The sequence below is a fragment of the Somniosus microcephalus genome, chromosome 2 (assembly GCF_052327205.1).
Source record: "Somniosus microcephalus isolate GS21.2 chromosome 2, FLI_Smic_1.0, whole genome shotgun sequence".
In the NCBI taxonomy this organism is placed as follows: Eukaryota; Metazoa; Chordata; class Chondrichthyes; order Squaliformes; family Somniosidae; genus Somniosus; species Somniosus microcephalus.
The window spans coordinates 326,706,084-326,720,107 of record NC_140988.1 but is presented as its reverse complement, the minus strand read 5'-3'; the positions used below and the strand labels follow the sequence as shown (position 1 = coordinate 326,720,107).

Genomic DNA, 14,024 nt, shown 5'->3' with positions numbered 1-14,024 from the left:
AACAGATATCGTATTGTGGCCACGTGATTGATGAAGAGGGGTTACATAAGTCCCCTGACAAAATTAAAGCGGTGGTTAAGGCTCCAGCGCCTGAAAATGTGTCGCAACTGAGGTCATTCCTCGGATTGGTGAATTACTATCATAAGTTTTTGCCGAATTTGTCCACAATTCTGCACCCACTGAACGCCCTACTACAAACTGGAGTAGCATGGAAATGGCGCGATGAATGTAAGCGGGCCTTTCAGAAGAGTAAAGACCTAATCACTTCAAGAGAAGTATTGGCTCACTACAACCCATCACTACCGATAAGACTAGCGTGTGATGCGTCTCCCTACGGCATTGGAGCGGTACTGTCACATAAATTCCTTGATGGTTCAGAGAGGCCGATAGCTTTTGCGTCACGCTCGTTAACTTCAGCCGAGCGTAACTACGCCCAGATTGACAGAGAGGCCCTCAGCCTGGTGTGGGGGGTGAAGAAGTTCAATCACTACCTGCACGGTCAGAAATTTACTCTACTAACTGATCATCAACCTCTTGTCTCCATTTTCAACCCTCAGAAGGGCGTCTCGATAATGACAGCACAACGGCTACAGAGGTGGTCCCTTTTCCTAGGGGCACACCAATATGACATCGAGTACAAAGGAACTAAACAGCATGGGAATGCTGATGGATTGTCGCGCCTACCGTTGCTGGCGATGGAAGAAGCACCTGCAGTGGATCCTGTGGAGATATTCCACTCGACCATAGCCGAATGTCTACCTGTGATGAATGCAAACATAGAAAAGGAAACACGAAATGACCCGACACTCTCCTGGGTCTATGATTTAACGGTGAAGGGATGGCCAGCACATGGCGAACCACTGTTGCCAGCATCCTCGCCGAGAAGAGAACAGCTGTCAGTGTGCAGAGGAACCTTGATGTGTGGATCCAGAGTAGTAATTCCACCCAAATTGAAGGATAGAGTGCTCAATGAGCTTCATGAGGGTCATCTGGGAGGGGTAAAAATGAAGAACTTAGCCAGAGCGTTTGTGTGGTGGCCGGGAATCGATAGAGAAATCGAAGAGATGACCAAGAGCTGTACAGGATGCCAGAAGGTCCAAAACGCTCCACCACAAGCCCCTCTACATCCATGGGAGTGGCCCTCATCTCCATGGCAAAGGGTACACGTTGATTTTGCTGGTCCATTTATGGACTCGATGTTTTTCATTGCGGTGGATGCACATTCAAAGTGGCCAGAGGTAATAAAAATGTCCTCAACCACCACAGAAAAAACTATCACAGTCTTACGAACCATATTCGCCAGAAATGGGCTGCCTGAACAGATTTGCTCCGACAATGGACCACAGTTTGTGTCTGAAGAGTTCCGGAGGTTCTTAAAGAACAATGGTGTTAAGCATTACACATCCGCCCCATATCATCTAGCCACCAATGGATTGGCTGAGAGGTTCGTTCAAACATTCAAGAAGGCTATCAAGTCAATGTGTAATGAAGACATACCCCTACAACAAAAGGTGGATAACTTCTTGTTTGCCTACCGGAATGCGACACATGCGGTTACCAACCAAACTCCAGCCATGATGTTCTTCAATCGAAGCCTACGATGCCGCTTGGAATTGTTTAAGCCAAACATCAGAAGAGATGTGGAGAACAGGCAGTTTCAGAATATGAATGAAAGGCCGACCAGGAGTTTTAAGATAGGTCAACCAGTTTTGGCCCGGGACTACCGCACAGAGAAATGGCAGCCAGGAACGATCTGCACACGGCAAGGACCCCTAATGTATATCGTGGATGTTGGAGAGAGCATTGTAAGACGCCACGCTGACCAGATTCTAGAGTCACTGGAAAACGCCAATTCCACACCACGATCCGATACACCTGGTGATGAAACCGAAGTACCAATTGCATCTACCTCAGAATCGGTGATATTGGAAGCAGACGAACCAAACAACGACGTTGATCCCGAATCAACTTTGCCAGAAGAACCTGATACCCCAAAGAGGCGTTATCCAGACAGAATCAGGAAGCCTCCTCAAAGACTGAACTTATAATTGCTTAACTTCAGCTAATGTATCGAGCAACTGTAATTGTAAATATGTTATTTAATTATTAATCGAATGTTATGTACTGTTTAGCTAAAAGGGGAGGAATTGTACTGTATGTACTTTGCAGAAGGAACTATATTCTGCAGCCCCTGTATACTGCAGTACCAGTAGTGACCACCCCTGTATATAAGCCTGTGTAGTAACTTTGCATAGTTAGTTCCAGTTTGACTCCACTCAGTAAAGACCTGTTGTAACCAACTCCTGCAGTCCGTGTCTCAATTACACACGGACATAATAGAGGTGGTGCAGGAGAAGCAGGAACGCTGTGGAATGTGCCAAGGGAGCAAGAAGCCATAAAATCTGACTGGAAAAGTGCTGTCAACAGAGGCGAGTTTCAGTTCCAAAACACTAATTGAGCAAGGCATCCCACACCTCTGAAATCAAGTGGCCAATCATGGGAAAATCTCAATTTGAAAACTATCAGTGGAGGCGAGTTTCTGACACACCCAAGCCGAAACCCACCTCCATCTCGCCTCCAGTGAGAAAATCGCCCCCAAAATCCCACACGCTTGCGGTGAGAAAATGACAGGTACTAAAACTGAATTAGAGAGTTAAATGCGTGGCTCAAAGACTGGTGTGGGAAAAATGGGTTTTGCTTCCTGGGACACTGGCACCAGTACTGGGGCAGGAGGGAGCTGTTCCGTTGGGACGGGCTTCACTTGGCCAGTGCTGGGACTAGAGTCCTGGTGAATCATATAACTAGGGCTGTAGAGAGGGCTTTAAACTAACTAGTGGGGGGGAGGTTCCTAGAGAGCAAATAATAAAAATGACAACAGAGAAGGTCATAGACTTAGGTAGCAGTGGGGAAATTAAAAACCAGAGCGTGTCAGAAAGGGGCAGAAGGTATGGAGTAAAAGGTAAAGTAATAAAAAGGGCAAAAGCAGGAACTAAGTGTCACAAAACATATTTGTAAGTTCTCTATCTGAATGCACGTAGCATTCGTAACAAAATAGACGAGTTAATGGCACAAATAACTACATATGGGTATGATCTTATGGCCATTACAGAAACATGGCTGCAGGGTGACAATGCCTGGGAATTAAACATACCAGGTTATTTAACGATCAGGAAGGACAGGCAGGAAGGAAGGGGAGGTGGTGTGGCTATGTTAATAAAGGAAGGAATCACTGTAATACAGAGAAATGATATTGGGTCAAAAGATCAGGATAATGAAACAGTTTGGGTGGAGATAAGGAATAATAAGGGGAAAAAAACACTAGTGGGCGTAGTCTATAGGCCTCCGAACAGTTGCAACTCTGTTGGACGGAGTATCAATCAGGAAATAGTTGAGGCTTGGAATAAGGGAACATCTATAATTATGGGGGATTTTAACTATCATATTAATTGGACAAATCAAATTGGACAGGGCTGCCTTGAGGATGAGTTCATTGAGTGTATTAGGGATGGGTTTCTTGAGCAGTATGTAACTGAACCGACCAGGGGGCAAACAACCTTAGATCTGGTCCTGTGTAACGAGACAGGATTAATTAAAAATGTCCTAGTAAAGGATCCCCTTGGAATGAGTGACCATAACATGGTTGAATTCCATATTCAATTAGAGGGTGAGAAGGTTGGATCTCAAACAAGCGTGCTAAGCTTGAATAAAGGAGACTATGAAGGTATGAGAGCGGAATTGAGTAGAGTGGATTGGGAAAATAGATTAAAGGGTAATACGATACATGATCAGTGGTGTACATTTAAGGAGTTATTTTACAACTTCCAAAAAATATATATTCCACTGAGAAGAAAAGGGTGTAAAAGAAAAGACAGCCATCCGTGGCTAAGTAAAGAAATTAAGGATAGTATTCGACTAAAAACAAGGGCATATAAGGTAGCCAAATCTAGTGGGAGGATAGAGGATTGGGAAAACTTTAAAAGACAGCAAAAAATAACAAAAAGATTGATTAAAAAAGGGAAGATAGATTATGAAAGTAAATTAGCAAAAAATATAAAAACAGATAGTAAGAGTTTTTATAGTTATATAAAAGGAAAAAGGGTGGCTAAAGTAAATGTTGGTCCCTTAGAGGATGAGACCAGGAAATTAATGGTGGGAAATATGGAGATGGCAAAAACACTGAATGAATATTTTGTATCAGACTTTACAGTAGAAGACACTAAGAATATCCCAACACTGGACAAACAGGGGGCTATGGGGGGGAGGAGCTAAACATGATCAAAATCACTAAGGAAGTGGTACTCGGTAAAATAATGGGACTCAAGGCGGATAAATCACCTGGACCTGATGGCTTACATCCTAGGGTCTTGAGGGAAGTGTTGGTAGGGATTGTGGATGCATTGGTAATAATTTTCCAAAACTCCCTGGACTCAGCAAAGGTCCCGGCAGACTGGAAAACTGCTAATGTAACACCCTTATTTAAAAAGGGCAGTAGACAGAAGGCTGGAAACTATAGACTGGTTAGCCTAACATCTGTTGTAGGTAAAATTTTGGAGTCCATTATTAAGGAGACAGTAACAGGACATTTGGATAAACATAATTTAATAGGACAAAGTCAGCATGGTTTTATGAAGGGGAAGTCATGTTTGACAAATTTGCTGGAGTTCTTTGAGGAAGTAACATATAGGGTGGATAAAGGGGAACCAGTGGACGTAGTGTATTTAGACTTTCAAAAGGCATTTGACAAGGTGCCACACAAAAGATTATTGCTCAAGATAAAAAATCACGGGATTGGGGGTAATATTCTGGCATGGATAGAGGATTGGCTATCTAACAGAAGGCAGAGAGTTGGGATAAATGGTTCATTCTCAGACTGGCAATCAGTAACTAGTGGTGTTCCGCAGGGGTCAGTGCTGGGTCCCCAACTCTTTACAATCTATATTAACGATTTGGAGGAGGGGACCGAGTGTAACACGTCAAAGTTTGCAGATGATACTAAGATGGGAGGGAAAGTAGTGAGTGAGGAGGACATAAAAACCTGCAAGGGGACATAGACAGGCTAAGTAAGTGGGCAGAGATTTGGCAGATGGAATACAATACTGGAAAGTGTTATGTTATGCACTTTGGCAGGAAAAATCATTGAGCAAGTTATTATCTTAATGGCAAGAAACTGGAAAGTACTGAAGTACAAAGGGATCTGGGGGTCCTGGTGCACGAAACTCAAAAGGTTAGTATGCAGGTGCAGCAAGTGATTAAGAAGGCCAATGGAATGTTGGCTTTCATTGCTAGGGGGATAGAATATAAAAATAGGGATGTATTGCTTCAGTTGTACAAGGTATTGGTGAGACCGCACCTGGAATACTGCATACAGTTTTGGTGTCCATACTTAAGAAAAGACATACTTGCTCTCGAGTCAGTACAAAGAAGGTTCACTCGGTTAATCCCGGGGATGAGGGGATGGACATATGAGGAGAGGTTGTGTAGATTGGGACTCTACTCATTGGAGTTCAGAAGAATGAGAGGCGATCTTATTGAAACATATAAGATTGTGAAGGGGTTGGATCGGGTGGATGCGGGGAGGATGTTCCCGATGATGGGTGAAACTAGAACTAGGGGGCATAGTCTTAGAATAAGGGGCTGCTCTTTCAAAACTGAGATGAGGAGGAACTACTTCACTCAGAGGGTGGTAGGTCCATGGAATATGCTGCCCCAAAAATCTGTAGAAGCTACATCATTACATAAATTTAAAACAGAAATAGACGGTTTCCTAGAAGTAAAGGGAATTAAGGGTTATGGGGAGCGGGCAGGAATTTGGACATGAGTCTAGGTTCGGATCGGTCATGGCCCTGTGGGTAGCGGAGCGGGCCCAGGGGCCATGTAGCCTGATCCTGCTCCTATTTCGTGTGTCTAATTCTGTTAGATTCAGGAGATGGTTCTGTGATAGTAGATTGGCGGTTAGGATCAGATCAGCCATGATCTTATTGAATGGCGGAGCAGGCTCGAGGGGCCGATTGGCCTACTCCTGCTCTTATTTCTTATGTTCTTATGTTATGTTCTTATGATTCCGAGTTTATAGCTCTGATTTTAACTCGGGGCGAGAAGCAGGCAGGCAGAGGCTGAGATGAGCAGCAACCCCCACTGACCTGAGCAGCATGAGGCCGAGACGATTTAAATGCTTGGACCTCATCTGCATGCCCCCGGTCAGCTGCCCACCCAAAATTGGTACGCTACCGCCCAAGACCATTGTCACCCCCAGTATCTATGGCAAGTGGTGATACTACCACAGGTGATCCAAGTAAATCTGCCACTTATTAGAAGTAAATCTGTTTACTATTTTGTGATCAGACCTTTACAGAAAATTATAAGGAGTAATTTTAACCCTGGCCGGTCAGCAGAAACCAGGCAGGCGGGCAGACCTCATCCTCCTCTGTTACCATAAGTCTGCTGGAAGTACGGCAGAAACTCAGTTTACCTAAGTCAACAGTGTTTCTGCTGTATTACTGGTGAAGATATGGTGGCGGAGTGGGAGCAACTCCAAGGAAATTCTTGGCCAATGTGAGGAAGACATCGATGCACTGACCTTTAATGACCTGGAAGCAATATCCTCTGGTGTGGAGAAAAATGCATCATCCATATCTAGGGTTAAGAGTTCATCGTGTGTTGTGAAGTAGAGAAGGAAGACACAGTCTTCTTCCCCCACATTCTTCACCCAGTGAAGTGTGTTTTTAGGGAAGAAGATGACTTGACCTGCTATAACATTATATGTTGCGACTATCTTGGTTCCATCATCTACAACACCAATCCATGCCTTTCCCTGCAATCAAAAAAGAGCTTACAATTAAAATGGATATGGCCTTTCAAAAATACACTTAGGAAGCACAAGGAGGTTAGCTTTCTTGATAAAGAAATAGATAAAAAAGCTCTCCTGTTTCAGTCTGTAAATGCACATTAGAAGGTGTGGTGCTGGTTGTTGGTTAGTGTTGAGTTGGCTGATGTCAGGCAGTGTAATTGACCTCATCATCCCTGGGGTAAGGAAGAAAGAAAATCAGCTGGAGCTTCCACATCTGATCACTGTCCAGTGACACTTGCTGAAAATTATGTATGCATGGATGTCGGGTGAGGATAGGTTCAAATTCGACTTCATGGTGCATAGTTTTCCATTACGCATTAGCTAGGCTCACAGCTGATGAATAGCCACAAGCATGAGATACTGCCATGTTACAGGCATGCTTGGAATTAAATTCCAGTATGAGACACTGCTTTCAGAAGATGGCAGAATATAACTGGGAAAAGAGAAAGAACTAGATAGTAATGATTGTTATCCTTATCTGTTTACAGAATTGGGACTTGACACTTACCTTTAAGAGATATCCATGCTCATTGGCATTGAAGTGCCAGTGAGGAACACGTAGCCCATTGCTCTTAATACGTAAGGTACCTATAATCATTTTGGATTGCATTTCATTAATATTCCTCCCAAATTCCATAGCTTGTTTATTTTCATAAGCACTTGGATTTTTTCGATATCGTCCCCATTGATTAGCACCGCCAGGAAACTCAAAGACCTAGAATAGCAAGCACAGATCCAATGTTAAATTAGCAGTTTCTTGAAACCTGTGGGGGCGATTTTCTGACGTCAGAGGAGGCGGGTTTGGAGGCGGGAAAGGCAGGAAAATCAGATTCAAAGTGGTCGGGTTCGGAACCTGCCACCAACCCGCCTCTGTGGGATTTTGCCGGTTCCGGTTTTGGAGGCCGGGAAACGCTCCCGCCTCCAGCTAGCCATTGAGCTATTTAATATCCTTAAATGCTCATTATGGGCCTCTCTAAGCCTATTTTGAAAGGCCCTCATGATTTTTCCAGCTTTTCGGTGTGATCCACGCACCTCCTAGACTTGTGGGTGGCCTCCTCACTGCTGCAGGTCTAACAAGACATCGTTTATTGCAGAAAGGATTACTTGCAGGTGCCAGACCTTGGCTTTAGAAGGTCTCTGAGCACTTTTAGAAGGCCTTCCGAAGTCAGAGGTGCTGCAGCTTGACTCCATCAACTGTGGGACCTCCTTGGAAAATTCTCTCCCCGCTTGCAATGAGCGCTTCCCCAAAAGAGGCATCTACAAGCAGCATGGGAACCATTCGTTTTCTTTCTGCATGGACCTCGGATGAGGAGGAGGAGGAGGAGGAGGTGGATCTGGAGGAGGAGGAGAAGGAGGAGGAGAAGGAGGAGGAGGAGGAGGAGGAGAAGGAGGAGGAGGTCAGAGCCCGGGATGCAAGGGATGAACTTATCATGGCCAGATTTGCATAGGTTGCCCAAGTTGGCACATGTCCTTGGCTCCATCCTAGGACATCATTGACAATGGACATGACTCTCTGGCCTCCTTTCACTCAGGTCACCAACCTGACAGCGCAAGTGTGGTGGTGCCCGCAATGTGGAGCTGCCTACGGCGAAAGAACAGATGGCATAACGCCAACATTTTGGCTTCAAATCATTTTAATGCTTTGCAACAGCGATGGCATTTCATCAATACACAGAAACAGTCTCCCAATCTGCACACAGATCTGGAGGTTATATCCCTTGCCAGCTATACCCACACAGCCTTGGTTTCTTTGGCAGGCCTCGTCCTCCGAGATGAGTGGAAGAGCACCTCCCTGCTAACTGTCACCCCCTCCAATAACATTTGCAGCGCCTCATCCAAGAGCCTTGGGTAGGCCCTTGACTTGGAATTGGACATAATGGTTTCTCAAAAGATGTTGGAGGTGGTTCAGAAGATGCAGAAATGCTGTGGAATGAGCCAAGGGAGCAAGAAGCCATAAAATCAGACTGGAAAAGTGCTGTCAACAGAGGCGAGTTTCAGTCCCAAACACTAATTGAGCAAGGCATCCCACACCTCTGAAATCAAGTGGACAATCATGGGAAAATCACAAATTTTTGAAACCCATCAGTGGAGGCAGGTTTCAAACCCACTCAAACTGAAACCTGCCTCCATCTCACCTCCAGTGGGAAAATCGCCCCCTGTATGTCTTTTTCAGCTTTCAAATTGTGTGCAGGTCATCTAATAATAACGCGGTCTATATTAATTTTTTATGGAATGCAAAATACTGCCAGCTTTAGAAGATTAGCTGCCACATGCAGGGAGAGGGGGTAGGGGAGGAAAGACCCTCTCCCTGCCCCTACACTTGTTTAAAAACCTGTTACATCTCCAACTTTTTCCAGTTCTGATGAAAGGTCATTGATCTGAAATGCTAACTCTGTTTTTCACTCTACAGCTGCTGCCTAACCTGCTGAGTGTTTCCAGCATTTTCTGTTTTTATTTCAGATTTCCAGCATCTGCAGTATTTTGCTTTTCTATTACTGCAGCGACTTGCAGGCATTAAGATTGAAATTTGGCCTGAAGTAAAAAATGATGAAAAACAAACAAGGTGTTCACCCATTGTATATACATTAATTAACATTTACTCCAGAAGGAATCTGGTAACAGGAATGTGCCAAAACAATTCTTTGCGAACCATTGTCTACTGTTAGCTTTGATGTTGCCAAATTGGGTGTTGCATTTGCATAACACCAATGACAGCTTTAAAAGTAATTTGGGGTTAATTTACTCCTGTGCCTTCAGCCAATTTGTGGTTATAAAGCACTTTGGGACAGCCTGAGGAGATGAGTAGATACTGCATGAATGCAAATTCCTTCTTTCTTAATCCTTCATCAGTCGGCTTGCTTCTCTGTAAACAAAAACAGTACGCAAACTTAACTTGTTCCTAAGGGTTTATTTCACACAAGGACAGCAACACATGTCCTGTGTTAAGACAAACCACGTAGAGTGGCATCAGTGTTTCCGTTATGCAAAAAAAAATCAAAGTTTAACAAAAGACTTTGACCTGTTTTAACTCCCCTGGCAGCTGCCACAATGGAGGGATGTGCAAATTGACAGGAGGTGTGAACAAAGGGACGTTTTGTCTTCCTGTAGATGGGATGTCACCATATCTTGAGTACATTGACCCAAAATCATCTAATTTGATTTTTGTATGCCACTCATCTTTGATTTACAGAATGCTTTACCCTCCTGCGTTTCTCAGTTACTCATTGAATAACATTTGGCATGCTTTCCCAAATCTCTAATGCTGAATATTGTAAAGGGGAACCTTTAAACAATTGTGACTGAGTTAACTACTTTATATTTCAAAGGAAATAAAAAAACAAAAAATATACAATTATTTTTAAACAGTTAAAGCAACATTATATAAGTCAGAAAAATTCACATGACTCCAAAGTGATCCAAAAAAAAGTTCATACCTCTGATTTATCCAAGTGATACAGGTACTTATATTTGATCTCAGTACTTGTATCTGAAGAGCTTGCTGTTGAACTTGGCTGTAACATGTGCTGAGGGGAAAGTCGAGGGATGACATAGACGAGTGCCAGCACCAGAACTCCTATTGCAGTTGTAATGATACTCGCCAACAGACATGCAAGGAAGACCTTCATTAGGGAAGCTTGCTTCCTTTTATCCTGCAACAGAGATCATTTGTATTTTCAACAGCCAATATCTACACTTTGATTGGCATGATAAAACTTTTAGATCAAAGTAAGTCCATGTACAGAAATCACTAAAAGCTAGTGGGCAGGTACAAAAAATAATTTAAATGCTAATGGAATGTTAGCCTTTATCTCTCGGGGGCGAGTACAAAGCGGTGGAAGTTATGCTACAGTTGTATAAAGCTCTGGTTAGACCACATCTGGAGTATTGCAAAAGCAAAATACTGGAGTTCTGACGAAGGGTCATCGACCTGAAACGTTAACTCTGTTTCTCTTTCCACAGATGTTGCCTGACCTGCTGAGTATTTCTAGTATTTTCTGTTTTTATTTCTGGAGTATTGCGTTCAGTTCTGGGCACCGCACCTCAGGAAGGATATATTGGCCTTGGAGGAGGTGCAGCGCAGATTCACCAGAATGATAGCGGGGCTAAAAGGGTTAAATTATGAGGAAAGGTATAGACTAGGCTTGTATTCACTAGGGTATAGAAGAATAAGGGGTGATATAATTTAGGTGTTTAAGATACTTAAAGGATTTGATAGAGAGAAACTATTTCCTCTGGTGGGGGAGTCCAGAACAAAGGGGCATAACCTTAAAATGAGAGCTAGGCTGTTATGGGGTGATGTCAGGAATCACTTCTTCACACGAAGGGTAGTGGAAATCGGGAACTCTTTTCCCCCATAAAGCTGTTGAGGTTAGGTCATTTGAAAACTTTAAAACTGAGCTTGATAGATTTTTATTTATGCAAGGGTATTAAGGGATATGGAACCAAGGCAGGTAAGTGGAGTTAAGATACAGATCAGTCATGATCTAATTGAACGGCTGAACAGGTTCGAGAAGCTGAATGGCCTACTCCTGTTCCTATGTTCCTACCCAAAAAAAAATGACCGTAACATTAGAATTGACAAAATGGCCAAGACAAGAGGGCTCCAAGAGCTATTCACACTTTCCTTGGCTCAGGGGGGGGGGGGGGGGGGTGCATGGTGGCAGAGAAGTCACCTCTTATCTCACCTTATCTCTGACAATGCTAAAGCTATTCTGACCATTGCGTGTCAGGGACAACATTTTCTCAATTCAGTGAGCTCTGCCATGGAATCTGTACCAATAATTTCCCACATGACGAATTACCAGTCTCGGCTGTGGAATCAAAGATTGGTCCAGGTGGTTCCTGAAAACATGTGAAATGTCTGTTCCATTACTGTACAATACAAACAATAACAGAGCTGAACATTTAATGTCCCAATAAGTTCCATAAACGACAGACATGGAAAGCAATTTTCCACATAACTTCCCATTTGATTCCAACAAACCGGAGAGCATAACACATGTGCAGCCGTTAGGTCCCAAAACATTGTTATGCTTTGTACTTTTAAATATTGGCTGGGATAGGGACATAAGAAAACTACTAGGCACTTGGTCTAAGCGTTAAACAAAGCTTTAATCAACTGTTTTACAACAGGGAGGTCTAGTTGTGTCCTTCACTAGTTCCTGTTAAGAATGTCCTGCGCAAGCTGGGCCCGTGCCCGAGTATTTATACTCTCCCTGAACAGCGCCACCCATAGGCTGCTCAGTATTATTTCATAAGTCTTTCTTTCATGAATGAGTGATTCATGTCAGATAGTAGTCTTCTTTTTAACCTGTATATTAATCACAGGAATTTGTAATCTTCAGTAAAATTTAATTACTAACCATCGTCTATAGCAGTTTTAAAGTCTGGGCTGGAGTGATCCTAAGCCTCCACTAATGCCATTCATTTGCCAGTAGGTAAGAGCTGCGTGAAACACGGAGTGGAGGGACTGGCCCTCTGATTCTTTTCTCCTTGCTCCTGAAGGGAAGCACCTCACTTCCCCTTAATAGCTCATCCCATGTCATTAGTGGGAGCAGGGACTCACCATGTGGGAATTGGTTATTAATAACTATTATTTTTAATAAATTGTGCAAATGCCCGCCATGCATCTCCTAGCCATCCCTTACCTGTTGGTCGATTTCCTTCTTTTCTGTCTTCAGAGATTCTTCCATTGTGTCTTCTGAAAGCTCAAATGCTCGATTGTCTCTTCCTAACATTTAAAAAAAAGTTCCTGCAAAACCAAATTTGCGTTAAAACACCACCAAAGCTACTAAAATGATAGAAAAGTGTTTTTTCCCCTACAGCCAATATTTGGATGTAGAAGTACACTTAACAGAAGGCACCGTTTGGAATTAACTAACTTATCCAACTTTGAAGCCCTTTTATAGCTAAAAGACAAGGAAGTAAAATCTACATTTCCATAATCACTCAAGGGTGTCTCATTTTATGACAGCAGTAATTTGTGTGTATTTTGTGACTCACACAATCCAATGAGATCATAGTTTTTACTCAGTGGTGGTCAATTCATGGTACATCGAGTTGACTCCACCTCATTTACTGTACGTGGTGAATAGCACATCCAGGTACAATGCCGTCAGTATGACAAATATCTATGAGGATATGGAGAGCTATTCGCCTAAAAAAATTACTATCTTTACAGTAGGCACACGTGAGTTCTTGGAAAGAATGGCAATCCCTAACTCTATTTTCTTTCTATTGTTTCCTCTTTTGTTTGGTTCCGCTGTGCTGCAGAGAATTTTCAGTCCCGAGTGGCTTGACAGACAACCTGCCCCCAACTCTTTACCGATACAGTACAGTAACCCGGCATGAGGGGGATTAAGGACAGTAGAAACACAGAAAACATAGAAAAATAAGAGCAGGAGTAGGCCATTCGGCCCTTCGTGCCTGCTCCGTCATTCAATATGATCATGGCTGATCCTCTATCTCAATACCATATTCCCGCTCTCTCCCCATACGCCTTGATGTCTTTTGTGTCTAGAAATCTATCTATCTCCTTCTTAAATATATTCAGTGACTTGGCCTCCACAGCCTTCTGTGGTAGAGAATTCCACAGGTTCACCACCCTCTGAGTGAAGAAATTTCTCCTCCTCTCAGTTCTAAATGTCCTACCCCGTATCATGAGACTGTGATCCTTAATTCTAGACCCCCAGCCAGGGGAACCATCCTCCCTGCATCCAGCCTGTCTAGCCCTGTCAGAATTTTATACGTTTCAATGAGATCCGCTCTCATTCTTCTAAACTCTAGTGAATACAGGCCTAGTCGACCCAATCTCTCCTCATGCGACAGTCCTGCCATCCCAGGAATCAGTCCGGTGAACCTTCGCTGCACTCCCTCTATGACAAGCATATCCTTTCTTATGTAAGGAGACCAAAACTGCACACAGTACTCCAAGTGTGGTCTCACCAAGGCCCTGTATAACTGTACTAAGACATCCTTGCTCCTGTACTCAAATCCTCTTGCAATGAAGGTCATTTGCCTTCCTAACTGCTTGCTGCACCTGCATGTTTGCTTTCAGTGACTGGTGTACAAGGACACCCAGGTCCCTTTGTACATCAACATTTCCCAATCCATCACCATTTAAATAATACTCTCCCTTTCTGTTTTTCCTACCGAAGTGGATAACTTCACATTTTTC

At 43.4% G+C, this 14,024-nt stretch overlaps 1 protein-coding gene across 1 annotated transcript in view; it reads right to left on the bottom strand.

The window, feature by feature from the left end:
* LOC147123566 (uncharacterized) overlaps positions 1-12,705 on the bottom strand; it is a 34,540-nt gene extending 21,835 nt beyond the window's left edge. The window contains exons 1-4 of the mRNA XM_086004731.1: positions 12,496-12,705; positions 10,282-10,497; positions 7,356-7,562; positions 6,578-6,811 (exon numbers count right to left, since the gene is read on the bottom strand). Coding sequence (XP_085860857.1) covers positions 6,578-6,811; positions 7,356-7,562; positions 10,282-10,497; positions 12,496-12,585 — 747 coding nt within the window. The 5' untranslated portion in view covers positions 12,586-12,705. The remainder of the gene's footprint in view (positions 1-6,577; positions 6,812-7,355; positions 7,563-10,281; positions 10,498-12,495) is intronic.
* Between the last annotated feature and the right edge of the window lie 1,319 nt (positions 12,706-14,024).